Genomic DNA, 27,169 nt, shown 5'->3' on the forward strand with positions numbered 1-27,169 from the left:
TCTTTGTTCTTCCTCTCCTTGCTCTTAGGTGAGGAAAGCTTATCTCTCAAGACCTTATCTCTCAGGGTCCACTGACAGGGAATTTGTGTCTTTGGCCAGAAACCAACAAGTATGTCTGAATGGTTCCTTCACTTTGGGTGAAGGATATATATTTCACATAATTTACCCCTAATACATGTGTTAGTATATATAATAAATTGCTTATAAATTTAACATTCAAGGTTTCTGCCGTTCAAGCTCCCACACTCCCAAAGGTATACCAATATCAGCATTATATGGTTGGGGAGGATTAAGCAAGAAGAGGCATACAGAGTGCTTAGTGCAGCTGGGTTTTGAGATGGGAGGGCTAACGTGTAATTTTTAATAGCCAGGAGGCCCCATCATCCATTTCAGAATTGAGAGCCTCAACATGTATCCCTGGAGAATGCCTCAGATCAACTATGCTGAATTTGAATTTTAAGAAAATTTAGAAAATGTTCTTAAACACTCAAATATCAAGAAAACAACAGCTATAATTTTTTAGAATTTCCATTGTCATTTATCCCAGGGCTTTTAAGTACTGCTAATGGAATTTTGATTTTCCTCTTATTTGAATGTTAAACTTTCCAGACCGAGCCTTCTAATGTATGTACAGTGGAAACGATTTTTTAAGTAAGAAATGATTTTGTAATGAAATAAGGACTGTATATTGGCCCTTTGTCTGGGTGTGGTAGGGTAGGAGAGAGAACACAGTGTGTGTGCCGTTGTGTCCAATAAATTAGAGAACTGCCCAAACTTCATGACTCATCTCCCACAGCTTCCCTGCTCAGTTTTGTGCATTCACAGTTAAAGGCTTATGATTCACAAGTACTTTTTGAAAAATGAACAGTGTATAAACTTGAGTTTCTTCCATTATTTTGGCTTTCCTGGAATATATAATTCTATCTTTACTGAGACCTCGTTTGCCTAATCAAAAATGATATATAGAGTGGTCCCCAACCTTTTTGGCACCAGGAACCAATGCTTCTATGAGAATCTAATGCCTGATGATCTGAGGTGGAGCTTAGGCAGTGATGCTAGCGTTGGGGAGAAGCTTTGCTCACTTGCCTGCCGCTCACCTCCTGCTGTGCGGCTCGGTTCCTAACAGGCCATGGACCAGTATCAGTCCACAGACCTTTGATATATATAATTAACTCTTACTTAGCAAAAGCAGACAGAAAGACTAGTTAAAATAATTGTAATATATCTGTATGATGAAACACTATGCAATTACTGAAAAGAAAGGTAGCTAGATGTGTGGATGTGATAGAGGTCTAGGATTTATTATTTAATTAAAAATGCAAGCTGTAGACAGTATGTGTAATATCCTCTTTATAATTTTTTAATGTGTAGGTATATGCTAGTATAGTATAGGAAATTTCTGAAGGATATAGAAAAAAGTATTTAATGATCACTTTGGAAAATGAGACTGGCAGGAGGTGAATGAGACTTATGTTTTGCTTTATTTCCTTCTGTTTGTATATCTTGTAATGAGCATTCTTTACTTATTTTAAATTACAGTGAAGGGGAAGGATACTACTGTCCTTCCTATTTAACAAAAGTAATATTTTAATAAATAACATTAAAAATTTCCATTCATTTCAGCTAGAGGAATGTAGTCTTGGGATCTAATGTAAAACATTTACAATATTTGTTAATGGGTAGAGTGTTTTTTAGAGGTAAAATTTATGTACAGTGAATGCACAAATCTTAAGTTACTATATTCAGTGAGTTTTGAAAAATATATACAGTCATGGAACTCAATTCCTTGTCAAGATATAGAATGTCACTATGGTCCAGGAAGTACTCTCATGTTACCTTTCCAGTAAATCTTCTGTTTTTTCCGAGGCTACCATTGTTCTGATTTTTTCCACCATAGCTTTGCTTTTTCTAGAACTCTGTGTGTGTGTGTGTGTGTGTGTGTGTGCGTGTGCATGCGTATAATCATAAGCATTGTATATGCTCTTGCATAGGCTTTTTCTCCCACTCAGCATGATGTGTTTTAAATTCACCCATGTTTTTGCATGTGTCAGTAACTTTCCTTTTTGTTGCTGAGCAATACTCCATTGTGAGAAAATATCATATATAGTCTCTTATTGACGATTACCTGGGTTTTCAATTTTTTGTTATTATGAACATTCTTATTATGAACATTCTTGTACTAGTCTTTTTGGGGGCATATGATTTATTTCTCTTGGGTAAATATATAGGAATGGAATTACAGGAACATAAAGTAGGTATATACTTAGTTTTATAAGAAGCTGTCAGACAAAGTCGTGTTTTAAATAAGATTAAAATATCACAATTAGGAGCTCAGCTCATCCTAAAATCATCCTGTGACAAAGTGGAACTGTTCCCACTATTAGAATGTGTGCACAGGGTTTCTGGCATCATGCAGACTACAGCTGGCAGGGCTTAGTTTCCTTCTGACATTTGGTAGTGCATCTTTCCCTTGGATTCAAACCATTTAACTGTTCATCCATGTTGAAGCTAGATCTTCATCAAAAACCAACTTTTCAAATTCCCAGCAGAGAGAGATGTGTAAAGAGATGAATTTGGAATAGTATGGGTTGTCAACAAATCAGAGAAAGGCTGAAAGATTTAAAAACAAAGGGGTGTGGGAGGTGAGAAAGAAATACCAGTGTGCTTCTCCTGACCCTGTGAATTTTAATTTATTTTTTTGTAAAAGTTATTTTTAGGGTCCAAATCAAAAGTTGTCTTGTGTACTAAAATGGATCTCCGAAGAGCCCCCTCATTCTGTTCAACAGCTGCATAGTGTTACATTTAGTGAATGTGCCATGACTTATTTAATCATGTTTCCTTCTACTGATAAACATTTAGCTCATTACCAGTATTTTTTTTTATTGCAAACAATACTGCATTGAATAATCTTGTACATAGGTCACTTAAAAAATATGAATATATCTATAAAGTTCTCAGGTAGAATTTTGTCAGAGAGTTGGGCGTTTGTAATTCCGATAAATATTTACAGATTGTATGAAGCACTTGTTCGCGCAACCCAGTGCAGTGTTCAAGTTTTTTTAATAGTTGCTTCTATCTGATAGTCGAAAAATGGTATTGCAGTATAGTTTTAATTTGGCTTTCTCTGCTTATAAGTGAGATTTTGCATTTTTTCATATATTTAAGAGAAATGTTTGGTTTTCTGTGAATTGTTTTATATCTTTTGTCCATTTTTCTTTTGGATTGTTGATCCCCCTTTTATTAATCTGTAGGCGTCCTTTACATATTAGGAAATTTAGACCTTTGTGGATGAGTTGGAAATATTTTTAAAAAGCTCATTCTTTAAAAATGAGGTAGTTCTTTTCGTGGAATGGTAGAAAAAGAAGCCAGATTGCTATGGACACAACTTTCTAGAAATTTGGCTGCAAGGTGGAGTAGAGAGAATGCTAACTGGAGAATTGATATAAAATCAAAGGAGTTCCTTTTTTTCTTTGAGAAAATTTTGTGTTTAAATGCAGTTATAAAAGGGAGGAATTAAAACTAGGAGATGGTGATAGAGGATGTATAGGATAAAGTTCCTCCTAATGGACTGAGATTCTTAGAAGAAATTGCAGCAAAGGAAGAAATTTTTAAATATGGTGACTGGGAATTAAAGGTGTCCCAGCCTAGTGGCTTCTGTTTTCTCTGGAGTGAAGGCAAGACCAACAGCTCAAGGGTGTGGGAGGAGATGGCCCCGGGAGGAGAGGGGGTTCTTTTAAATCACTGCTATGGACAGTTGGACAGAGAGCCGAGTAGGGAAATACAGAAAGATTGCAGAAGGTATTTGGAGTTCCATTGAGGCAGAAATAACTGATATCAACCTTATAAGTTCTTTGATTGCCTTAAGCAGCATTTGGCAGTTCGTGTGTAGAGATAACAGTTGGATTCGTGCAGGATTGTTTTTTGGGGTTGGGGAAGTTCCCATGTAGGTGTAATAAAACAATATAGCAAAAGAATTTAGGATATTAGCAAGGGAGAGATTGAACTGACACTAAGTTTTCTTGGTTTGATAGAGAAAAAAATAGACGGGACAAAGATATTAGGAAGGAAATTAGAGAGTTCAAGGGATCTGTTTTTGTTTTGTTTTGTTTTTTAACTTAAAAAAATGAAGAGCTTGTTCCATTTTCTTAAACTTTTTTCGAATATAGCATTTTTTCTTTTTTAACAGTTTTGTTGAGATATAATTCACATACTATCAATTCACCCATTTTATTTTTATTTTATTTTATTTTTTTCTTCTCCATCTACCTCCCCCCTCCCCTAATACCCTCTGGTAGCCACTAGTCTATTGTCCATGTGAATATAGCATTTTAAATAGCAACACTACACTATATCATCTTGAAAGCAACATAATACTTATTTCAACTTTTTCCTATTTTCCCTATTGGGTATTTGAATTATTTCTACTTTTCCAGTCAATGAATATCTCCATATTATTTTATTCTAAGTTTCAAATTATTCACATTTATTTCAGAATAGAACCTTGGAAATGCATCAGAAAACAATGTGGACACCTTTAAGTTCTTGTATAATCTTTCTGGAAGGGATTTGTTATTATAGGTTAATTGGCAGTCCTCCTAGTATTTACCTTCTTTTCATGTGACTCTTGCCGGTGTGGGGAGGAAGAATCTTTCACCCTCCTAGGTTCTTTCAACTAGTCTAATAATTAAATTGACATGAACACTTTAACAAGAGAAGTTAACCAAATTTAATTACATATGTATGCATGGAAACCCCACATACCTGAGAGTCAAAGAGCTCATATAAGAAGTTCAAAGACAAAAAGAGAAAATGAGGTATATTTTGATATTCTGAGCTTAGAATGAGGTAAGGGTGCCTTTGGGCTTCAGAAAAGAGGAAGATCTTTCACAGGATGATAAGAGCAGATGTTCAGTAAGTAGATGTTTGCCCTGCCATATAGATAGGTCAAAAAAAGTTATTTCTGGTTATAATTCATTGTGGGCAAGTCTTCTAATTTAAATTCATTAAAAGAGAGATATAAGTTTCTATTTAGCTTTCAAAGTCTCAGTTGTCTTGAGCTCAAAATAATTTACATGTCAAAGTGGTACATTTTGGGGAGGCCTCTTCTGAACCCCTATACCAGCACTGAATATTTTATGATCTTTTCTGATTTGGAAAGTAAAAATGTCATCTCATTATTATATTCCTTTGATTAGTGAGGATGGTCAAAACTTTTTTTCTGTATTAGCTGTTTTTTCTCTTCTATAAATTATCTGTTTAAATTCATTTTTCATATTTTTCAGGATTGGGGTTTTAATATTTTCCATATTGATATATAAGTTTGTGTGTTAATCTTTTGTCTTGTGACAATTTCTTCAGTGTTTTTCCTTTTTTTAAAAAAAAAAAAATTTTTAGAGCAGTTTTAGGTTCATAGAAAAATTGAGCAGAAATTATAGCATTCCCAATTACTCCCTGCCCTAAACATGTGCAAACTCCCCCACTATTGACATCCTGTACCACAGTGGTACATTTAATAGCCGATGAACCTACATGGACACATCATTGTCACTGAAAGTCCGTAGTTTACATTAGAGTTCACTTTGGGTGTTATACATTCTCTGGGTTTAGACAAATGTGTAATGACATGTATTCACCATTGTGTTATCATATATAATAGTTTCACTGCCCTTAAAATCCTGTGCTCTATCTGTCCATTCCCTTTCTCCTTCCTGACCCCACAACTATTGATCTTTTTACTGTCTTCATAGTTTTACCTTTTCAAGAGTATCATACTGTGCATAGCTTTTTCAGATGGGTTTCTTTCATTTAGAAATATGCATTTAAGATTTCTCCATATGTCTTCTTGCCTTGATAGCTCATTTCCTTTTAAAGCTGAATAATATTCCATGGTCTGGATGTACTATAGGTTATTTATTCACCTACTGAAACTTGGTTGCTTCCAAGTTTCAGCATTTATTAATAAAGCTGGTATGAACATCTGTGTGCATGTTTTTGTGTGGATATAAGTTTTCAGTTCTCTTGAGTAGTCACCAAGGAGCACAATTGTTGGATTTTATGGTAAGAGTAGTTTTGTAAGAAACTGCCAAACTGTTTTCTAAAGTGGCTGTACCACTTTGCATTCCTACCAGCAATGAATGAAAGTTCCTGTTGCTCCAAATCCTCACCAGGATTTGGTATTGTCAGTGTTTTGGATTTTGACCATTCTAATTGGTAGGTTGTAGTGGCATCTCATTTGTTGTTTTAATTTGCAATTTCCTAATGACATATGTTGTTCAACATCTTTTTATATATATACTTACTTGCCATCTGTGTATTATCTTCTTTGATGAGGTATCTGTTTAGGCCTTTTGACCATGCTTTAATTGAGTTGATAGCTTTCTTATTGTTGAGTTTTAAGAGTTCTTTGTATATTTTAGGTAATAGTTCTTTAACAGATGTGCCTTGCAAGAATATTTTCTCCTAATCTGTACCTTGTCTTCTCATTCTCTTGACGTTGTCTTTTGTAGAGTAGAGGTTTTTAATTTTAATGAAGTCTAGCTTGTTCTTTCATGGATCATCCCTTCAGTGTTGTATCTAAAAAGTCATCACCATTCCCAATGTCATCTAGATTTTCTCCTGTGTTATTTTCTAGGTTTTGTTGTTTGGCATTTACATTTAGACCTATAATCCATTTTTAATTAATTTTTGTGAAGAGTATAAGGTCTGTGTTTAGATTGTTTTTTCGTACTGTATGCCCAGTTGTTCCAGCACCATTTACTGAAAAGACTTTCTTTGTTCCATTGTATTGCCTTTGTTCCTTTGTCAGAGATTGGTTAACTGTATGTGAGTCTGAATCTGGGCTCTCTCTTCTGTCTGCTGACCTATTTGTCTGTTCTTTTATCAGTATCACGCTGTCTTGATTACTCTTGCTTTATAGTAAGTCAGATAGTATTAGTTCTCCAACTTTGTTCTCCTTGAGTTCACTATTGAGTTCACTATTCTCATTCTTTTGCCTCTCTATGTAATTTTTTTTTCTTTATGTCTACAACACCTGGTCTTCCTAGGTGGTCGCTCATCCAAGTACTAACTAGGCCCAATTCTGCTTAGCTTCTGAGATCAGACAGGATTGGGCTTGTTCAGGGTAACATAATCATAGACTCTCTCTGTAAACTTTAGAATAAGTTTGTCACTATCCACAAACTAACATGTTAGAATGTTGACTGAGATTGCATGGAATCTATAGACCAAATTGGGAAGAACTGACAGCTTGACAATATTAAATATTCCTATTCATGAACGTTATTTATAATTGATTTATTTTATATTTAGAGGCTTTATTTTTTCTATTGTCAGGTATTCCATATTTAACTTTTGTAATTTCTTCCATTGCCTTACGTTTAGAAAATCCTTATCCTGAGCTCACATATTTATTTATTCCCTTTTATAATGTATTTTTAGGCATTTAATTCTTCAACTAATCTGGGTTTTATTTTGGTATATGGAATGAGGTAATGGTCTAACCTCCCCCAAATACATAGTTAATTTTCTTTAAGCCATTTCGCACTGAATTATCAAGACTAGACCTGCTTGCATATATAATAATTAGCCTTTCAGCCTGTTTCCTAATCCTATGGAGGGAACTTTATGCTTTCTCAATTTAGGAGAGGCCTGTCCTGCTTCCTTTAGAACATCACTGCAATACTGAATTACCTCTAGGCCATAGGGCCCATGAAGGTAGGGGCCTATGAGTGTTTTGCTCCCCAGTTGTTTTCCCTAATACCTAGTTTAGGGCACAAATTTGAATAGACAGATGAGCTTCTGTTACTGATGTGCCACAGCTCTTTGATATGGTTTGAGGTGGAATAAAGGTTGAGGACAGCTATGTAACATCTGCTTCAAAGGACAATACATTTGTGCAGTCAATTTACCTTTTCCACACTTCTCATTGTGAAGATGCTAAAGCTGCACATAGCAATCACCTGGAGAACTTTTAAAAGGACATCTTCTACTCTCTCACCCCCAAAGATGAAGTCTGGTTGGAGATTTTTAAAGTTCTTTGGGTAATCCTAAAGTGCAGCCAAGGTTAAGAATCACTGCTCAAAAAAGTTTGTTCTTATTAAGTCTTATTTGTATAAAGATTTATAAGTAATTAGATTCATGGGTAAATGTGCATATCGGACTCCCAAAAGATCATCAGTCTCCTGTGCACGTTTAATAGCTAGGAAGACTTTGCCCCCAAATACTCAGTTACTATAATGTAGAACCTTATCTAACATGACTGTCTGTTTTCCAGGTCAGCATGGATTCCTGGTTTATTCTTGTTCTGCTTGGCAGTAGTCTTATATACGTCAGTGCCAACAATACAACCACAGGTAAATTGTCATTTGATAAGACTGATATTTGGAGTAGAATTTTGTTTTCACATTTAATGGCTCAAATTTGAAGACCAAGGTGGTATTTAAAAATATTAAAATTTTACTTAAATGATGGTTAAGTAAATGTCTTTGGAACTCTGAGTTGTAGTGAGTGCTCAGCATTGTTCTTTGTAACATGCTGCATACTATGACATATACCAAATATATGCTACTTTAAGTAAATAAAGAGATCATGTGTTCATTCCTGAAAAGTTAAAAAAAAATTGCTATTTAAGATTCTTGCATATTGATTCTGAGGAACTAGGTAAAGAATCCAGTTTCTTCCTCCGTTAGACAGTAGTCTTCTGGAGGTGGTAGGAAGGGTCCAGCACTAGATAAAAGTGTGTGTGGGGGGGGGGGGGGGGGGGGGGGGGCGGGGGCGGGAGAGAGAGAGAGAGAGAGAGAGAGAGAGAGAGAGAGAGAGAGAGAGAGTGTGTGTGTGTGTGTGTGTGTGTGTGTGTGTGTGTGTCTGTGCCCATGTGTATCTGGTCTTTGGTTTCCAAGTGTTTGAGAGCTTATTAAGACTCATTGCTTTGTGCCTCATAGCTTTTGAGCTATCATGTTCTTAGTGTGCTGTTTCCTTATTTTTTTTGGTTTTTGTAGTTTCACTTTCAGGCATTACAAGACCTATTAAAGCATCCACAGCAGAGTCAGTAAAAGAAGAGACCAAAACTTCAAAACCTGCTTCTTCAGTAACTTCTGTGACGCCAACATTCAGCCCTAATCTAACTCTGGGATCCACCTATGTAACCACTGTCAATTCTTCAGACTCTGACAATGGGACCACAAGAATAGTAAGCACCGATTCGGTAGTCACTACAATTTCACCAAATGGAACATGGCTTCCAGATAACCAGTTCATAGATGCCAGAACAGAAACTTGGGAGGGGAATTCCAGCACCACAGCAACCACTCCAGAAACTTTCCCTCCTTCAGGTACTAGAGATGGTTTCTATTTGTTCTTTCTTTTTCTCTTTGGGTTTATTTACCCTTTTATTATTTTTGTTTGTATTTTCTAGCCATAAAATTTCTTGAAATAAGTAAAATTCCCCAAGCAAAATAATGAAACCTAGAGGAAGGGAATTATCAGGAATAGCTGGTTAACATAGGGTTAAGAGGAAAGAAGAAAGATTTGGGGAAGTCCTGCTTTGCATGCATTCCTGGTTAGATTTAGGAGGTTAATCCTGTTTAAAGGTAGAGAAGAAGGTTGAAAATGTAAAGGGAGCAAGAGATGATGCAAGAGAGTGAAGATGAAAGGATATAGAATCTAAGTAATAGGTTTAGCCTGGAAAAGGAAGGGATCCATGGAGACCATGGGAATAAGAATGGGTCTGGATGTTCAAAACAATTATATATGGAGTGGAAGGCCAGTGTCCAGGGGTGGAGTTAGAAAAGGGAGCTCAGGGAAACAGTTGAGTTGCAATGCCAGCTTGTTCAGGGCTTCAGCCCAGCTTGGGCAAAGGATATCTGAGTGTTCTCAGAAAAAGAAATGTAAATGGTCTTTCCAAATATGAAAAGATGCTAGCTTCATTTAGTGAAATACTAATGTTCACCTCTCAGATTGGCATAGATCCAGAAGTTTGATAATTTACTGCATTGAAGAGAGTGTAGAAAAACAGGCACTCTGACACATTTCCAGTGGGAATGTATTTCCCAATAGAGGGAAATTAGGCAATATCCATCAGTTTACAAGTGCACCTTTAAAATAATTTATCCTACCAGTGTTCTTATACATGCTCAAAATGATAAATCGTGTTGTTTGTAAGAGTACTCTAAAAATAACCTTAACGTACACTGATAGGAAAGACTGGATAAGTGCGTTAAGGTATATACATACAATGAAGCAGCTCTTTAATATAGAACAAGAATGATAGGCTAACTGAAAACAGCAATATGCAGAAATGTACATAGTATATTTGTTAATTGTGGTATAAATAGAAGAAAAATGAATCTACATATGCATTCTCTTATTTTAAAAAGGAGAAAAACTCAAAAGCAAAGGTCAATAGGAAAGAAAATTTTAAAAATTAAAGACTTAATTCAGGATATGTTCAATATCCAACTAATAGGAGTTTTAGAAGATGAAAACAGAAAATGGAAGAGGAAAATAGAAAACTAAGCAAAAATATAAGGCAATTATTAAATCCAGAAAAAGATTATACAAGAAAAGTAATCACATTATATCAGTAGCTCAGCAAGTAATAATATTGCATGGGCGTAATAATATAAAGCAGCAAATACTGATTTAACCAAGAATTATGATGTAACAATTATGGGAGTATTAGTGAAATGATGGTGATGAGTAAAATGTGTGGTTTCAAACTGACATTTTGATGTACCATAACGATTTCCTTGTGTTTTACGGACTTTGAACAATAGTCGCCAGTGAAATGTAGTTTCAGTCTCCTCTGAGACATAAAATGTGTTTACTGTGTTAGAATGTAAGGCTTTTTTGACTCATTTATAGAAGCTCTTTAATGTTAGGGAAATGAGCCTTTTGCCTACCTATGATAAAGCTGCAGATATTTTTCCCTAGTTGTTCATCTACTTTTTTATGTTGCAGAAGCCATCCTTAGTGATTAAAAAATCTTTTTAATTTAAAATTTCATATATATGAAAACATTTGGATCATATATAAGAAGGTTCCCCTACTCCAATATTATTAAATAGTTTTCCTTAGGTTTTCCTCTAGAATTTTATGGTTTCTTTCTTCTGTGTATGTACTCATGTGTGTGCTTAAATCTTTGGTCTATTTGCAATTTATTCTGATGTGAAGCGTGACTAGGTATCTATTTTTTTCAAAATGGTGAACTATCTGTTCTGATACCCTTTAATGAATAATCCATTTTTTCCTCACTGATTTGAAATGCCACCTCTTTCATATATTGAATTCTGATATGTATTTAGGTTCCCATAAGTATTTGAATTCTAGTTCTCAGCACTTACATTTTCTTTTCATCTTTTTCTCTGTGTACAGAATCCCACCATTTTAATAATTGTAACTTTATAAAATATTTAATGTCTGATAAGATGACTTTTTGTTATTTTTTAGCATCTTGCTAGTAATTCTTGATTAGTTTTCTTTATGAATATTAGAATCAACTTGTATAGCAGGAAAGAAAATTTTTACTGATCATGTTAAATTTATAGATTAACAAGGACAATTGACATCTTTAAGTCTTCCTATCCAAGAATATAATGTTATCCATCTGCTGGTCTTATTTTGCGTTTCTTGAAAGTGTTTTAAAGTTTTTGCCACTCATGTCGCACATTTTTTGTTCAGTTTCTACATATTTTGAAGGTTTTGTTGTTTTGTTTTCTGTTACTATAAATGGAGCATTTTCTTCCATTATGTTTTAACTGGCTAGTGTTGGGATATAAAGGCTATTATGTGTGTGAGTGTGTTTTTTTTTTTTTTAAATTAAGATATAATTGACATATAACTTTAGTTTTAGCTGTACAACATAAGGCTCTCGATTTTTGTAGGTGTATGTCATACTGGTCATCTTAATAAATTTCTTTAGTATTTGACATAATTTTCTTCAGTTATCATAAGTCTTTAACTCATCTCATCTGCAAATACCTCATCCTAATTTTTAGATATCTTTCTTCTGTTTAAATGAATTGATGAATACCTCCCGAACAAAGTTAGGGAACTGGTAAAAACATACAGCCTTATCTTATACATGACTCTAAGGAGGATGCTCTCAGTGGTTTTTCGTTAAACATAGTGCCGACTCTTGGGTTGAGATAAACATATTCATGTTATGATTTATCAATTTATTCCTGTTTTAAAGAGCGTTTATGTCAAGAATGGGTGCTAAATATTGCCACTTGCCTACTTAGCCTCAGTGAGCAAGGTCTATATGAATTCTTTTATCATATGCTATGGTAAATCATATTAATAGATTTCCTAATTTTGAACTATTTACATTCCTGCAAAAACAACTCTACTTAGTTGTGTTGTATTTTTCTTAAATGAACTGTTGCAATTTGTTTGATATTATTTTACTTGGGATTTTTCCATTGATATTCATAAGTTATTCCTAAATGAAATTAGTCTGTGTGTTTCCTTTGTATTTATGCTATGTTTTGGTAAGTTTTAGTTCTCTATATTTTGTTTTACTTCATGGAAAGAATTGAAGTTTACCTAGGAAACTTTGTATTTCATTCAAGTTTTCAACATTACTTCAGTGGACTTGAAGAAAAGTCATCTCAGGATAATTTCTTACATAGCTATGAATATTTCTTATTTTATATTTTTATGTACTTTTTCTTTTTTAGGTTGGCTGTCTGTTTCATAGTTCATTGCTTTTTTCTTCCAGTGAATCTATTATATATATATTGCCTTTTTTACTTTTTATTTTATTAATTTCTTTTTTATTTTTATTCTTTCTGCTTTTCTTAGATTTATTTTGTACTTTTTCTGTCTTCCCGAATTGAATGTTTAATTTCTTTATTTTCATTCTTCCCACTTAAAAAATATGTTTAATGTTGTTAATTTTTTATAAGCATAGTTTTTAGCCATATCCCAGTAGTAGTCTTGTAGGTAGCTGTATCAGTTAGGGTGCAGTCTAAGCTACTCTGACAAAGACAAGCCAAATTCAGTGACTTAAATTAAGACAGAAGTGTCTTTGCCTGATTATATTCCAAAGGTAGATGGACTTTGCCTTATCAGGGAACAAATTCTTTTTTTCTTGTGGCCCCGACATCTCAACAAAGTTGCCTTAACCTCTTGGTCAGAGATGGCTCTCATCATTGGATTTTGTCTGATTCTAGCCTCTGGGAAGGGTGAACAGAGGCCTTGGAGACAAGCAATTTCTTTTCCAAATGATGTGATCCCATAATTAACCCTCATCACTTTTGCTCACATCCCAAAGGCTAGAATTCTTCATATGACTATACCTAGTACAAAGGAGTCTCAGAAATGTACTCTCTAGCTAGATAGCTTTGTGCTCAGCAAGAAAAAAACAAACAAAACAAGGGTTCTGTACCAGAAACAAGAATAGAATGATATTGGGAGAGAGTTGGTAGATTCTGCCACAAGACTGATTTTATTGTTATTTTTTAGGTATTGTGCGATTTCATTTTTAATTTTCAAGTGTTTTCTTTGTTAATTTCTAGTTTTATTGCATCATGATAAAAGAATATTGTCTGTATTATTTCTACTGTGGGGAATTTATAAGGACTTGTGGATATTCCATAGACCTTCGAAAAGATTTTCTCTGTTAGTATATAGAATTTGGTATGTGCCAATTAGACTATATTACCTATTATCATTTAGATCTTTTATATCCTTAACTTAATTATGCCCATTGAATTTTAATGACTAAAAGACATAAAGACCTCTAATACCAATGTATTTGTATTTTTCTTTGTATTGTACTTTTTATGAATATTGATGCTGCATTGTTTTTGTAAATCTGAGCAACCTTGTTTCCCAGTTGTTGGAGGGTGCTTCATTCTAGCTCTAACATATACAAAGAGGAAAGTATCTATATTCCTAGAGTTTATTTTGTCTTGCCTTAGATCGAACAGTAATGTTTTTCTTTGAGTGAATGTTTCTGTTTTTCACTTATTACGCAGGTAATTCTGACTCGAAGGACAGAAGAGGTGAGCCACTCACCTTATGTCTGTTGTCCCTTTTACAGTATACACCATTTGTCATGTTTCCTCTGCTCACAGTGTATGGTAACCTTGTACATCTGTGGCTGTTATGTGTTTACTTTCTCTTAAGTTTGTTTCCATATTAACCTCATAAAAAAGAGTAACAGAAACAAGTACCCATTATGTGTTTAAATGTTGGTTACAAATTTTAACAGCTTTGATATAATAAAACAACTGTATTTTACTTTATCCTGTCATCTTGTTAATATTACTCTTTGGTGATATTAGACCATAATTTTTTTGCCATAGTTAATTACTGATTTCTAGGGCCTAGTTACCTTTAAACATCCTACTTTTGTGTTTTTCCTAGTCTGTAAAATGTTGACTCTCTGTCAGATTTTATGTGGGTTCTATAGATCTTCAGCCCTCTGGTGTAAAGTTTTATGGTCGGAGATGCTGTGTCAGTGGTCTAAGCAGGACTACCAACCCTCTCTCTGGCCACCCACCAGAAATCAGAGTATGTGGCACATTTTGCTTAGGACAACAGTACAGCTACCATCAAAGAGCATAAGAGAAAACAAGATCATCCAGCAGTGTAAGAAATCAGAATTGCATTTAATTTTGAGAAGTGTTAATCTATGATTATTTTATCAAATCAGACTTTTTGAGGTGTTTTTTTCTGGTTCCATTATTTAACTATGCAGCATTTTTCCTGCATAATTAAATCATGGAACATTTGAAGACTTATGAAGTCCACTAAGTAAAGATAACTTGAATCAGAGAAGTAGATACTTAACCCTTTATGTGTAACATATCTGCCACTATATTTGTTGAGAAATAGCGTTATCTGTAGAGATTTCCTTTGATTTTCCAGCTCTTGCTGTCCTAAACTTAGAAACTAGATTTGATTAACGTATGTCCTTGCTATTAACATTATCTTATGATTCTATTAAATGTAAAACTTTACAAATTGATGTTGCAATAGATACTTATTATACATTTGATCCCTAAAACTGCTCTTTTAACCAACATTACCATGAAGACAAAATACGAAGTGGTAGGTTTCAAGATTAAACATACATAAAATCTGTGATTCTTCCTCTACTTGATGTATATTTTCTTAATATTCAGCCTTTTTTCTGTCCCCAGGTAACTAATATGGATTTGAGTAGTCTCAATATTATGATTAAAAAGATTATTGCTAATTGCAACATACTAATATAATCAATTTCCTTTTTAAGTTAAAAAAATAACTTTGTATATTGCCTTTGACCAAACAAGAAGATGAAGAGGCAGTCTCTAAAGCCCTGTATATAATGACAATTTTACCAGAGCATACCTTTTGAAGAATTGCATAAATTTTGATATCACATTCTTATTTTAAAGCCAAATGCTTTTTTGAGAAATGAGGTGATTATTTTGAATTTACATTATAATGGGTTTGCTGACAAATAATGTCTTATGAATTAAGGGATATATGTTTTTATGCACTGGCCTTGGGGTGCTTTTGAACAGTAATGGCTGGTGTTTTAATTGTCAAAGCAGAAAAAAATAAAAAGAGAGGAAATGAGGCAAGCAGCTTTGCTTCTTTTTTTTTTTGAAGTCCAAGAAGCTGGTTATTTTTTCATGTGTATTTTTTAAATTATTCCAGACTATCTCCAGAACTTTTTTATCATCCCAAACTAAAACTCTGTAACCTGTTAAACAGTTAACTCCCCATTTATCTTTCCCCCAGCCTCTGGTAACCATTGTTTTACTTTCTGTCTCTATAATTTTGTCTATTCCACTTAAATTTTGTATTTAATTTAAGTGGAATCATACAATATTTGTCATTTTGTAATCAGTTTTACCTTCAAAGTATTTTTACTGGTTAATTTGGATGATTTGTGTAATATATGGAAATGCATTAAATCCAATTCTGGTATTATCGACCAAGTCCCTCTTCATGATGAAGTCAGTGGTTGTAAGTATAGCCTCCAGTTGTTACTTAGTTTTCACTAGTTTTGCATCTCAGTTTTATTAGTTTTGTTCTAGGGGAAGCAGACTCAGAGACAGAGGTTTACATGCAGCAGGTTTATAAGGGAGTACTTTCTCCCTACAGCACCTGTGAGACAATAAAGGCAATAGGATTGGCTAGAAGAAGGAAATGAAATGCCATGCAGTCATAGCAAAGGCATTAAAGACCTCAGTCCCATAGGAAGCTTTGGAACTGGAATTGGGGATCACGGAGAGCCTTTCCCTTGGCCAGGCTACTCTCTTAGGCCAAGGGAAGTTCCTGGGGAAGGACTTGGCTGAGAACCATGAGCTGCCAACCTTCTCAACAACTGGGGGAATAGGTTCTTTGGTCCTAAAAGAGAATCTGTAACATCTCTTGCTTTTCCTATGAAGTTTGAGCAAGAGATTGATGCATGCATGCTCCCATTTGTAAATAGAGATTTTTTATCATCTAAGGATATGCTATTGAATGATTTTGATATATGTATGAAGGCTGGGGAGTAAGTTGCAAGGTGGACTATTTGGAGAGGCATTGTTTTCAGTGGTTAAAAGCATGAGCTTTGGAGCTAGACAACTTGGGTTTCTATGTTGATTCTACCACTCACCAGCAGGGTGTGATAGGTGTTTAATTTCCCTGTGCCTCATTTCACCATTTGCAAAATAGGATAGAAACAGAATTTCTTTCATAGGGTCGTTATGAAGAGTGAAGTAACACATACGAAGTGCTTGGCTTAGTGCTTGGCCTGGTGCTTGGCCTAGTGCTGCGCCTAGTGCTGCATCAGCATATAGCAGTTGCTCAGCATGTGTTGGCTATTACATTGCTACTCCTACTACCGTAACACCTCTGTTACCATCACTGTTATGTGGGAGACTAGGGAGATCAGGAATCTCGCCTTTCATTTAGAACTCTTGGAAACAAAGTTACTCCTAGGCCTCCTGGAGACTACTGCTGTGTGAGGCAGCTTCTAAGGCAGGGTCATCTTACACCCATACTACCAAAACTATAGACATTAGCTAATCCTCTGCCCTGTACATTTTAAACAAAATTCTTCATAAACCCATCTCATCCTACTTTTTATTTTGATAATAGGATTTTCACATGAAGACCTTACAACTGCTTTTGTTAAATAGCAAGAACACAGGATAAATTATTTTAGATGTACAGTAAATCTTAACGTTGATAGGTTCTGTAACTTTAAGCAAAATTATGTAGAATGAAACCAATTTTACCAAAGGCTAATTGATATAAACAAGAATTAAGTTCCTACAGCATCTCATCAACATTATACTGAAACAACATTGAATGAAACTATTCAAGGACCTGCTATAATCATTTATATAACTTTTTTTTTTTAACCTGGAAATAGTATCCTCATAATATTTGTAAAGGAGTCCTTTAGCTACAGAGTTCAAGAACTGGGCAGGATAAGCATTAAAGTTTCTCAGCTATCATAATCAAATCTTTGCTGCCCCTGGCTTTCTTCTTCAGTACTTTTCTAGAGTTGGAGTCTAGAAAGAGGTTGACGTTTTTATTTAAAGAGGTATTTTTGGATTATTGTAGTAAGTGACATTATTGTGAACTCCATGATGGCTTTCCTTAAGCACCTTTTAATATATTTATTCAGCACCTGTTAGATGCTGAAGATTCCAGAAAGAAAATAAAAATATTCTCTCTTCCATGGAAGGAACACATGAACACTAAGAATCAAAAGTCTGTTTAGCTGCATGCTGTTGGATCTACCACACAAAGTGCTTATTTTATCTGGGGAGTGGCAGTAAGGCATGGAGGTGAGCTTTGGGCAGTTTAAATTAGCATAGTAACTAAGAAAACTGAGAATGCACCACATAGGGTAAAAGCAAGGAGACATGAAAGAGCAAGTCATATGTTTGAGGAAATGTGCATAGTTGACGTGAATGAGGTGGGGAGTGGCTAGAAGTAGCCTCAGCAGAATGAGCTTATTGGTTCATTGAGCTCAGGAGTCAGGGCATCTCTTGGTGTTGATGGTAAGGAAGGAAGTGACATGCTCAGATTTTTGTTTATAACTCCAGAGACCTTAGGGAAGATAGATGGGCCATGAAAATTAAGATTTCTGAATGATAATTTAGCTTAAGCCAACAGTGAGTGATTGGGCTCAGCCCAGTGGTTTTGGTTCCTGAGGTAACCTGGTAACTTGCTATTTTTAGAGCCATTAGGAAGCACATAAAACAAATTACAACTCTGCCTTTGGGAGTTGATAGATACTCTACAAAAACATGTTGAGATAAGACAAATAAGTGAGACTTAGAAAATATGGCTTTTACTTTACTGATTATTTTTGTAGTTGACCAAGGTGTGTCTGGGTCCTAAGGTGACTGGCCTGTCTACATGTGAGTTCTTAGAATAATATGACCTTTTGTTTTCTTGGAAAGGGGATATAGCAAATAAATACCTGTTGTCTAAGAATACCGTTTTAGTATTTTTTAAATGCCCCCCCCCACCTGAGTCTAGGAGGTAATATTTAGCCAGAATGGGTTGCACGGGGAGGTGGGGAGAGCAGGGTATGTATAGATGTACCTGCCTTGCCTGCATCATGCAAGTCCACTTCTACAGAGGACCCAGACCAGGACAAGCCTGAGCACGAGAGGATGAGTCTGTCCAGTTTTAGAGGAGCCCTACAAAGGTTACTGGATTCTGAGCCTATTTCCAGGTCTGAGATTTGATACAGGGAGCTTTCAGTTTTCTCCTGTTTTCTTTATAGATTTGAGTCTCCTTCCCTCACTGAGGCCTGGGGACATCTTTACTATCTGTATTGTCTTTAACTGTATCAAAGACATGGATGTAATTCAGAGTCAAGAGGCAAAATCTGACTTTTATGATAGAGGACTGTTTTGACCTGAAAGCTGGTAAGAGTTATAAGTGTTGTTAGTCCTATAGCTTATGAAGAGTCTGGAGAATAGTTTAACTTTGTGTTCTTGCCTAAGATTTCCAGTTGTGTAATATGGGCAAGTTAATCTCTCTACTTAGTTCCTTCATAAAATAGGGTAAATGGTATTTATCTTAGGGGTATTAGAATAATTGAATGATATCATATGCGTATGGCGCTTTACTCTGTGCCTGTTACATAAGTGCTTAAACATTAACTATAGTAATTTTTATTAATTTCTGAGTTATCTGGCTAGCGACTCTTTTCCTGTCACATTGTTTATAGATATCAACTCTACCGCTAGTGATCATTAACAATACTGCACTGTTTGTGCCTTCCTGATACTCCATCCTTCTATTTAGGACTTTTTCTGACCACCACATCTTACATCACAGAACACTTCCCCTCTTCCCTCTTTACCCTGCCTTATTTTTCTTCATAGTACTAATCATTACCTATATTATGTATTTCTTACCTATTGTCCTGTCTGCCCTACATAGCTGTCTGTGCTCTGATAAAATCTTATTTACAAAAACAAGCGATGGGTTACATTTGGGCTGTAGTTTCCCTGTTCAATCATGGTTTAGGAAGTTGGACACAGTTATCCTCTAGGCCGAGCTGCCTTTCTTTCTCTTTTTCCCTTCTTCATCTATTGTGACTGCCCAGATTATCCCAGGCACCACTCTTGATCTTTTTCTGTCTTCAGGGCCCACCCAGGAAACCCTCCGTGAATTTAGTATACATTGCAATCATGTGCAATGTATAGATCTCTGGATGTCAATTCTAACCAAATCAAATACATATACCTACGTGTGTGTGTGTGTGTGTGTGTGTGTGTGTGTGAGAGAGAGAGAGAGAGAGAGAGAGAGAGAGAGAGAGAGAGAGAGAGAGATGAGGAATATTTAAACAGGAACTGAATATTAGATTATATTATATTAAGGAATTAGTGTTGCTTTTGTAATGAGATAATGGTGTTGTGATTATGTTAAGAATCCTTATCTCTTCGTTATACATAATGAAGTAATTACAGTTGAAATGCTCTGTCTTAGATTTGCCTTAAAGTAATCCAGTGGGATGGGTATGGACCAGTTGTTCTAAACACAAGGCAATTTTCCCTCCGGAGCACAATTGGCAATGTCTGGAGATGATATTTGGTCATTACAGTTGGAGGTTTGCTACTGGTATCTAGTAGGTAGAGGCTAGAGATATTCTTAAACATCCTACAGTATACATGACAGCCTCCCACAACAGAGAATTATCTAGCCCCAAATGTCATTAGCACAAAGTGGAGGAACCATGGTATAGATGAAAAAACTGGTATGTAATAATAATGTTGAAGTGAAGTGATAAGTACATAGGGATTTATTGTAGTGTTCACTTTACTCCTGTATAATTTTGAAAGTTTCCCATAATAAAAAGTTTAAAAATATATATGCAGCATTTTTTTAAGAAGCTATCAGCATGCCGATACCTGCCTCCCTCCAACTCTGTATAGAGCTCTGTTTTTCCAGCTGAGTCTGGATGGGACACCACTGCTTGTTACTCAGCCCCACTGCTTGTTACTCAGTCCCATAGGTGTACTGGTTCTGCTTTGACAAGCCTTTGGTTAAAGACCATCATCCTCCTACCCCAAGGCTCACTTTCATCCTCAGTCAGTTGACTCTGAGCGTGTGGTGTTTCCAGTCCCAGACTGGTAGAACCAGTACCTACCTTTCAACTAATGTTCTTTGGCTCTGATTGATCCCTTCAGCAGTCCAATCCCATCTGTTTTGTCTTCCACAAACCCCTCAAAGTTTTTGGTCTATTGACATTGTTCTTTAGTGTCTTCCCAGTATGCTTTTGATTTGTTAGTATTTTTATATTTCTTCTATTATTTCATTGTCTTTTTAGGAAGAGAAAGAAGTAAAAATTACTGATTCAGCTTACTATCTCAGCTAGATGTCTCTACTAATGACTTTTTTAATACCTGTTATATAATAGCCCTCTGTGATTGGCATTTAACAAAGACATATTTAGTGATAAACCAGTAATTCTTTTTATTCACTCATTGTAGTCCAGTATTTGTTTATTACCAACTATGTGAAATTCTGTGCTAGGTTTTAGGTATATGATGAGAAATCAGGTATGTAATCCTTGCCCTTGTGGAATTTATGGTGTAAAGGAGAGACATTCATTAATCAACTAAACAAATAAATATATAATTACAAAGTCTGTGAGGTGTTTTATCAAGGGAAATAATATCCTATGAGAATAATAAAGGAAATTCTAACATTGACCGAGTACATGATGTGTGCTAGTTAATCTTCAGAATAACAGATTTTAGAGATAAGGAAGCAAAGACTTAGGATCCTAATTTAGGAAGCAGAAAAGATCTCCCTGGGAAAAGTTAACACTTAAAATGAGAACTGGATGACTAGGAGTTAACCAGGCAAAGAATGGAAGGAGACTATGTAAAGCAGAAGGAATAACATGTTCAAAGGCCTAAGGAAGGAATGAACTCATTGTGAAAGGATACCAGTAGCTGAAGTGTAGTGATCAGGGAAATTGAGTAGCAGGAGATAGGGTAGGCAGGGGCTAAATGGGGGAGATTGTTATGGGCCAGGGTAAAGATATTAGATTTCCTTCCAAAGGATTGGGAAACCATTGAAAGATTTTACATGTGAGAGGAGCATGATCTAATTTGATTTCTTGAGATCACTCTGCCTGCTTTGTGAAGAATGAATTGGCAGAGGACAGAGGCTTACTGTGACGAAGATGAGAGAGGATAGAGATTTAGAGTATAGTGATGGCAAGAGAATGGAGAAAAGGCAGAAAAAAAAATGAGGTGTTTGTTTTAGCCCTAAAACATATTACTTGCAGCTGGGTTGAATATAGAAGATAAGCATAAGGAAGAAATCAAGGGGATTTCCACATTTCTTGAGCAACAGTGGATGACAATGCTAGCTTACTGAATGGTGAGGGAAAGGTTTTAGACAAATTTTACTTGCTTGTGAAATTTAAAGTGGAGGTGGTTTATAGGCTCAGAAGAGAAGTCTGACCAACTGATACAAATGTGAAAATTACTAGTTTGTCATTTCTGCTTATAGCCATCTGTCTGATCATACCAGCTTGTATGTAGAGAAGAGTGCCAGGGACAGAGCCCTAAGGAAATCAGACATTTAAAGATCTGGTGTTGGAAGAGGAACAGCTAGCAAAGGAAATATGATGGAGTAGCCAAGAGATAGAAAATCAGAAGAGTGCTTTGTTGTAGAAACCAAGAGAGGAAAGTTTATCAAAGAAGAAGTAGTAGTCAGTTTGAATGCTCATTTTAAGATGAGAGCCACCTACCAGGCTGTGTTTGAAAATTGCCATTAACAAAGAAGCACGGTATAATATCTCCCATCTCTTAAAAAAAAAAGACTTTACATCTTCCTCCCACATGCTGCATGCACCTTTTCTCTGTCCTCACCTCAAATAAGGAATTGATATCTTACTGTCTCCTCTTTTCATCTTTATTTTATTCTATTTAGGCTTTCTCACCATCAACTCAACTGAAATCATTCATGAAAAAGTCACCAATAGCTGCCATGTTGTCAAATTCAGTTTCACTTCTGTCTTCATTCTACTTAATCTGTCAGTAGTATCTGATTGAGCTGATTACTCCCTCCTTGAAAAATTCCGTTGTTGGCATCTATGAGACCATATTCTACTGGATTACCTCCCATCTCATGACTGCTGCTTATGAGTCATTTAGTTAGCTGATCTTTTAAAAGAATGTAAATCTAGTTATTTCTCTCCACTGTTCAAAGCCATTCAATCACATAGTGTTTCCCATCACATCCAGAACTAAATCCACACTCATTACCATGACCTACAAAGCACTAAGTCCTCTGGCTCCTGTCCACCTCTCTAGCCACATCTTGTACCAAAACTTGCCTTTGTGCTATTTCTTGAAGCTCCTTAAGGGCTATTATGCTTGCTGCTCCCTGTGCCTAGAAAGCTCTTTGCCCAGATCTTTGCATGGTTCACTTCTTCACATTATTTAGATCTCTAGTCAATATAATCACGTCTGACCTTTCCAAAAGAAAATAGCCAACTGCTGCCCTCCCCAACCCATCACTCTAATCCCCTACCATAGCAACTTGTCCCTGTCTAAAATTGTGTTTACTTGTTTATGAACAGTGTCTCCTCTTCCCCCAGAATGTAGGTTCTCTATCACTTGTTTGCTTGATCACTTCTCTATTCCCAGGGTTTAGAACAGTGGCATATAATTGCTGGTCCATAATATTTGAGTGCATGCTGCTAAGAGGTTTAATCAGATGAGGATGGGAATGTTGCCATTGGATTTGAAAATATATCATTTGTCGATGTCTTTAATGAGCAGTGTAAATGGAACACTGAGAGTAGGAGCCAGAACAAGAAACCTGGAGGTAAAGAATTAGAGAAATTGACTGTTTTATAAGACAGCTGTTGTGAGAAGTTAACTGTGAAGAGACATTGGTCACTGGTGAAAGTGTAAATGAGGCCAAGAAGACAGGTCGTTATGGTGACAGTAATGAACATAATCCAGAGCATATGTGACAGGATTGATTCTCACATGAGAGAGACACGCAAATCTCTGTCCTCCCTTTTAGCAGGACAGAAAAATGGTGAAGATAGTTTCAAACTCAATTTGGTTGTGTAGTTCGTGGAGGGGGAATGAGAATAGAGGAGGGTGAGTCAGCACCTGGTCAGCTGCCATGAGAAAGGAGGCTAAGTAAGTATTGGTTGGAAAGGAAGCCAGGCCCTATGGCATAGAAATCCAAGGGCCTATCTTCCAATATATCTCTAAGCCAGATGTTGCCATAGTTGAGGTCCTGGTAAAAGGACCCCTGGTGACTGTAGAAAGAGGTAGAAAAGAGTACTCAGCATTTTTTGGAAACATAATGTTTAAGGATCTAATAATGTCTCCTTTTTTTAATCAGAACAGTGTTCTCTGTGCCAGAAACCATTCAGGTTTATGATAGGAAAATTGTCCTTTTTTTTTTCCTCTCTCATCTTCCTCTAGATGGAGCCCATCGAGGCTAGGAGAGAATACATTGTTGGCCCTGCACACCTAGCTTGCCATCAAGATTGGACATGTTCATGCTTTCAGATATTTGAGTGTTTTTTATGTGCTAAGCACTGCTTTAGGCTCTATAGCAATAAACAAAACAAAATCTCTTCCTTCAAAGAGCTTTTATTCTAATGCAAGAAGACAGAGTAAACAAATGTATGATAAATCAGGGATGGGGTAGCAGTGGGGGGAGGTGTTCTGTCTCTCAGTTTCTCTCACTCTGTCCATGCCCTGCCATCTACAGGAGCATTGAATGAGCCCTTCTTCCTCATCTGGGTGTTTCCCTGAGCAGCCAACTTGAGCCCTTCATTGCACACAATGGTAATGACATGTTTTGTTCTCTCGATTTCAGATGAGACGCCAATTATTGCAGTGATGGTCGCCCTATCCTCTCTGCTAGTGATCGTGTTTATTATCATAGTTCTGTACATGTTAAGGTGAGCATGTGAGTTAATGCTTCTCCATTCTTTTGGACTATTTCAGTAACCCAGGATCTCAAGTCCACACAGTCCAGAAGACAATAGGATAAAAACAGTGAATAGATTGAGGGGAATGACTCATGATCATGCTTCGAGGATTAAAATTCCACTTAGAAATGGTTTAAAAGCTTTACATAGTCTTCCTCAAAACTCAGCCCCTCACTTTTTCTTCCATCTGTCCTAAGTCCAGTCCCCCACCTCCAGTTTAGCCTAAAGCCCAGGATGGTGGTTTGGAGGTTGAGGGAAAAAGCCACAGTGTGTGTTGTTACTGATGGGTGTTGAAGATCTTCAGATCTAGCCCTGATGAAGCAACCGCTAAAAGGGCCCTGGTGGAGATTATGTGCTCAGTAAAGGCCTACTTGATTTCTAGTTGGGGGTTTGTCCCCATACCCCTCTAGGAATCCTTACGCTGGCATGCTGAACTAAACCGTGTGAGTTACAGGCTTCCCTCTTCTGACTTTCTTTCAGGGTCCTCTAATAGTACTACTCAAACAGGTAACAAAAGCAAGAAAGGGAAACCCAAGGGAGAGAAGAGGGAATAGGGAAGTATATTTGTTGTCTTCCTGCTGAAGTTACTGTAATTGGGTTTAATTCTGCCTTTATTTTTGGCTTAGGCTGCTCTGTACTCCATCTGTTTTTCTGCAGGGATAAAGAGAGGAGAACTTTGTGTACCCCTGTAATTTGTCATGTGTCTCCACCATTCTTCAGGAGACCATGGCCAGACTGGTGCCCACCCAGTCTGAAGCTCTGGACTTCTCCCTGTTGGACTGGGTTTCCCAGATTGTACTAGGATTTTTATTGCTATGAATATTCCTCCCCCCACCCCCCCCACACACACTATATTCTACCCACTTATCTCTTCTCCAGCTGGTAGAGCTGTGATCTCTGGTGAGTCATGGAACCAGAGCTGCACAGAGCCACACAAGTTAGAATATACTGTTGGTGTTAACTGGGTTGGAGTCAGTATGCTTAGGTTAAGCAGGAGTACCATGCAGTGGAGCTGCCTGCTTCACCATGTGTAAGACCAGTCTCTAAAAGAACCTGTTTATTTGGTAAAGGAGATTTAGAGAGGCCGAATTGATAAGTGGAAGAACAAAGTTGATGATTGGTCTCTTCTGCTTCTATGCTTAGTTTTTTCACTGTGAACATTTTCTCATTAGGTTTAAGAAATACAAGCAAGCTGGGAGCCATTCCAATTCTTTCCGCTTATCCAATGGCCGCACTGAGGACGTGGGTAAGGCACCCATTAATAGCATGGGGAACCTTCATGGAGAAGAAAATTAGGCAATTAGGGGTTTCCCCACCCTGAAAGAAAAAAAAAAAAAAAGACTTGAAAATAGCCTTAGTTCTTGGAGGCTGGGTCCATGAGATAGAATCCCCAATTTAGTCTCCAGAGAAGGGCTGGTCCCCAGGGCACCTGACCAACCTTACCCCTTGTGCACTGCAGAACCCCAGAGTGTGCCACTTCTGGCCAGGTCCCCAAGCACCAACAGGAAGTATCCACCCCTGCCTGTGGACAAGCTGGAAGAGGAGATTAACCGGAGAATGGCTGATGACAATAAGCTCTTCAGAGAGGAATTCAACGTGAGTTCTTTGCTAAGACTGGTGTGTCAGCAGGGAGGAAGGCAGACCTAATGTCTTGGGGTAGAAAACAGGTTTCTGATGGGTTAAGAGGTGAGGAAATTTTTACCAAGTTCATCCAATTCCTTTCCTTATGTGAGTATGGGTAGGAAATGAAGAAAAATTTGCCTCACCTCCCTCATCTACCCATCCATCTATCCATTCATCATCGCATCTGTTACTTTAACAAATATTTATTAAGTATCTAATATGTGCTAGGGGCCAGGGATTTTCTGGGGAGCCAAAACAGATCCAGTCCCTACAAAGAACTCGCTAACTAGTGGGAAAACCCCCATAAACAAGAACAAAAATAACTAAGTTTAAAAGAGCAAGTTAGTATACAAAGAACTGCTGCATAGTGGTAGGAGTCTATATTAACAGGTGTCATTTTAGAGTCTGGCACAAGAATCCCAAAGTGTGTTAAGTAGACAGTTGGAGTAGTCCAGCATGGAAAATGAGGATCATGTCAGACTGCAGAGCAAAGGCCTCATTTTGGAAAGTTAGATTTATGTTTTTTATAACTCCCTCAAGGAAGCAGAACATGTTTGTGAATCTTTCAATTCATGATTTTAGCCCTCCAGTTCTGATCCTAGGTCAGAACTTCCTTGAAGAAATGTTTTTATTGAGACCTAATCGTAGGTGAGGACATTGGGGAAAAGGGACTGAGAAAGATTTCAGGCACTGGAAATAGCAGGAGCAAACTGTTAGTAGTAAGGGTGGATGAGGGAAGGGCACATTTAGAAAATAAAGAAGGACTATGTGTGGCCGAAGGGCAGAGACTCAAGAGAGTAGTAAGCAATAAAACTGTAGAAGATTAGGCCAGACTGTAGATCTTGTATATTGTCATGAGAGAAGTTGAACCATAGACCAACCAGATAGTATTTGGAAAAAATGACTGGCTGCTATATGGAGAATGGCCCACAGGGAGGCCAGAATAAATACAGGGAGTACAGATAAGGGCTGCAACAACTGTTGGTACCAGAAAGGCTGATGGATTGATTTAAGGTGATCATAATTAGAGAGGAATGGATTTGAGGACACAGAGGAACAGTTCCAGAGGTGGGAGATTTATCTACATGAGCATTGTAAAACACTCAG

The 27,169-nt window shown here is 36.6% G+C and overlaps 1 protein-coding gene across 5 annotated transcripts in view; it reads left to right on the plus strand.

The window, feature by feature from the left end:
* The window catches only part of PTPRA (protein tyrosine phosphatase receptor type A), a 115,064-nt gene that overhangs the window by 53,815 nt on the left and 34,080 nt on the right, over nt 1-27,169 (plus strand). For 2 of the 5 annotated variants that reach the window (XM_016144016.2, XM_016143926.2), the window contains 6 exons: nt 8,273-8,351; nt 8,997-9,329; nt 13,980-14,006; nt 24,325-24,409; nt 25,612-25,685; nt 25,899-26,035. In XM_016144016.2, the coding sequence (XP_015999502.1) occupies nt 8,279-8,351; nt 8,997-9,329; nt 13,980-14,006; nt 24,325-24,409; nt 25,612-25,685; nt 25,899-26,035 (729 nt within the window). In that variant the 5' untranslated portion in view covers nt 8,273-8,278. Of the gene's footprint in view, nt 1-8,272; nt 8,352-8,996; nt 9,330-13,979; nt 14,007-24,324; nt 24,410-25,611; nt 25,686-25,898; nt 26,036-27,169 lie in introns of those variants that run through there. The other 3 variants (XM_036229580.1, XM_036229579.1, XM_016144165.2) reach the window with 2 other exon arrangements.

Source organism: Rousettus aegyptiacus, unplaced genomic scaffold, assembly GCF_014176215.1.
Source record: "Rousettus aegyptiacus isolate mRouAeg1 unplaced genomic scaffold, mRouAeg1.p scaffold_m13_p_12, whole genome shotgun sequence".
Taxonomy (NCBI): domain Eukaryota; kingdom Metazoa; phylum Chordata; class Mammalia; order Chiroptera; family Pteropodidae; genus Rousettus; species Rousettus aegyptiacus.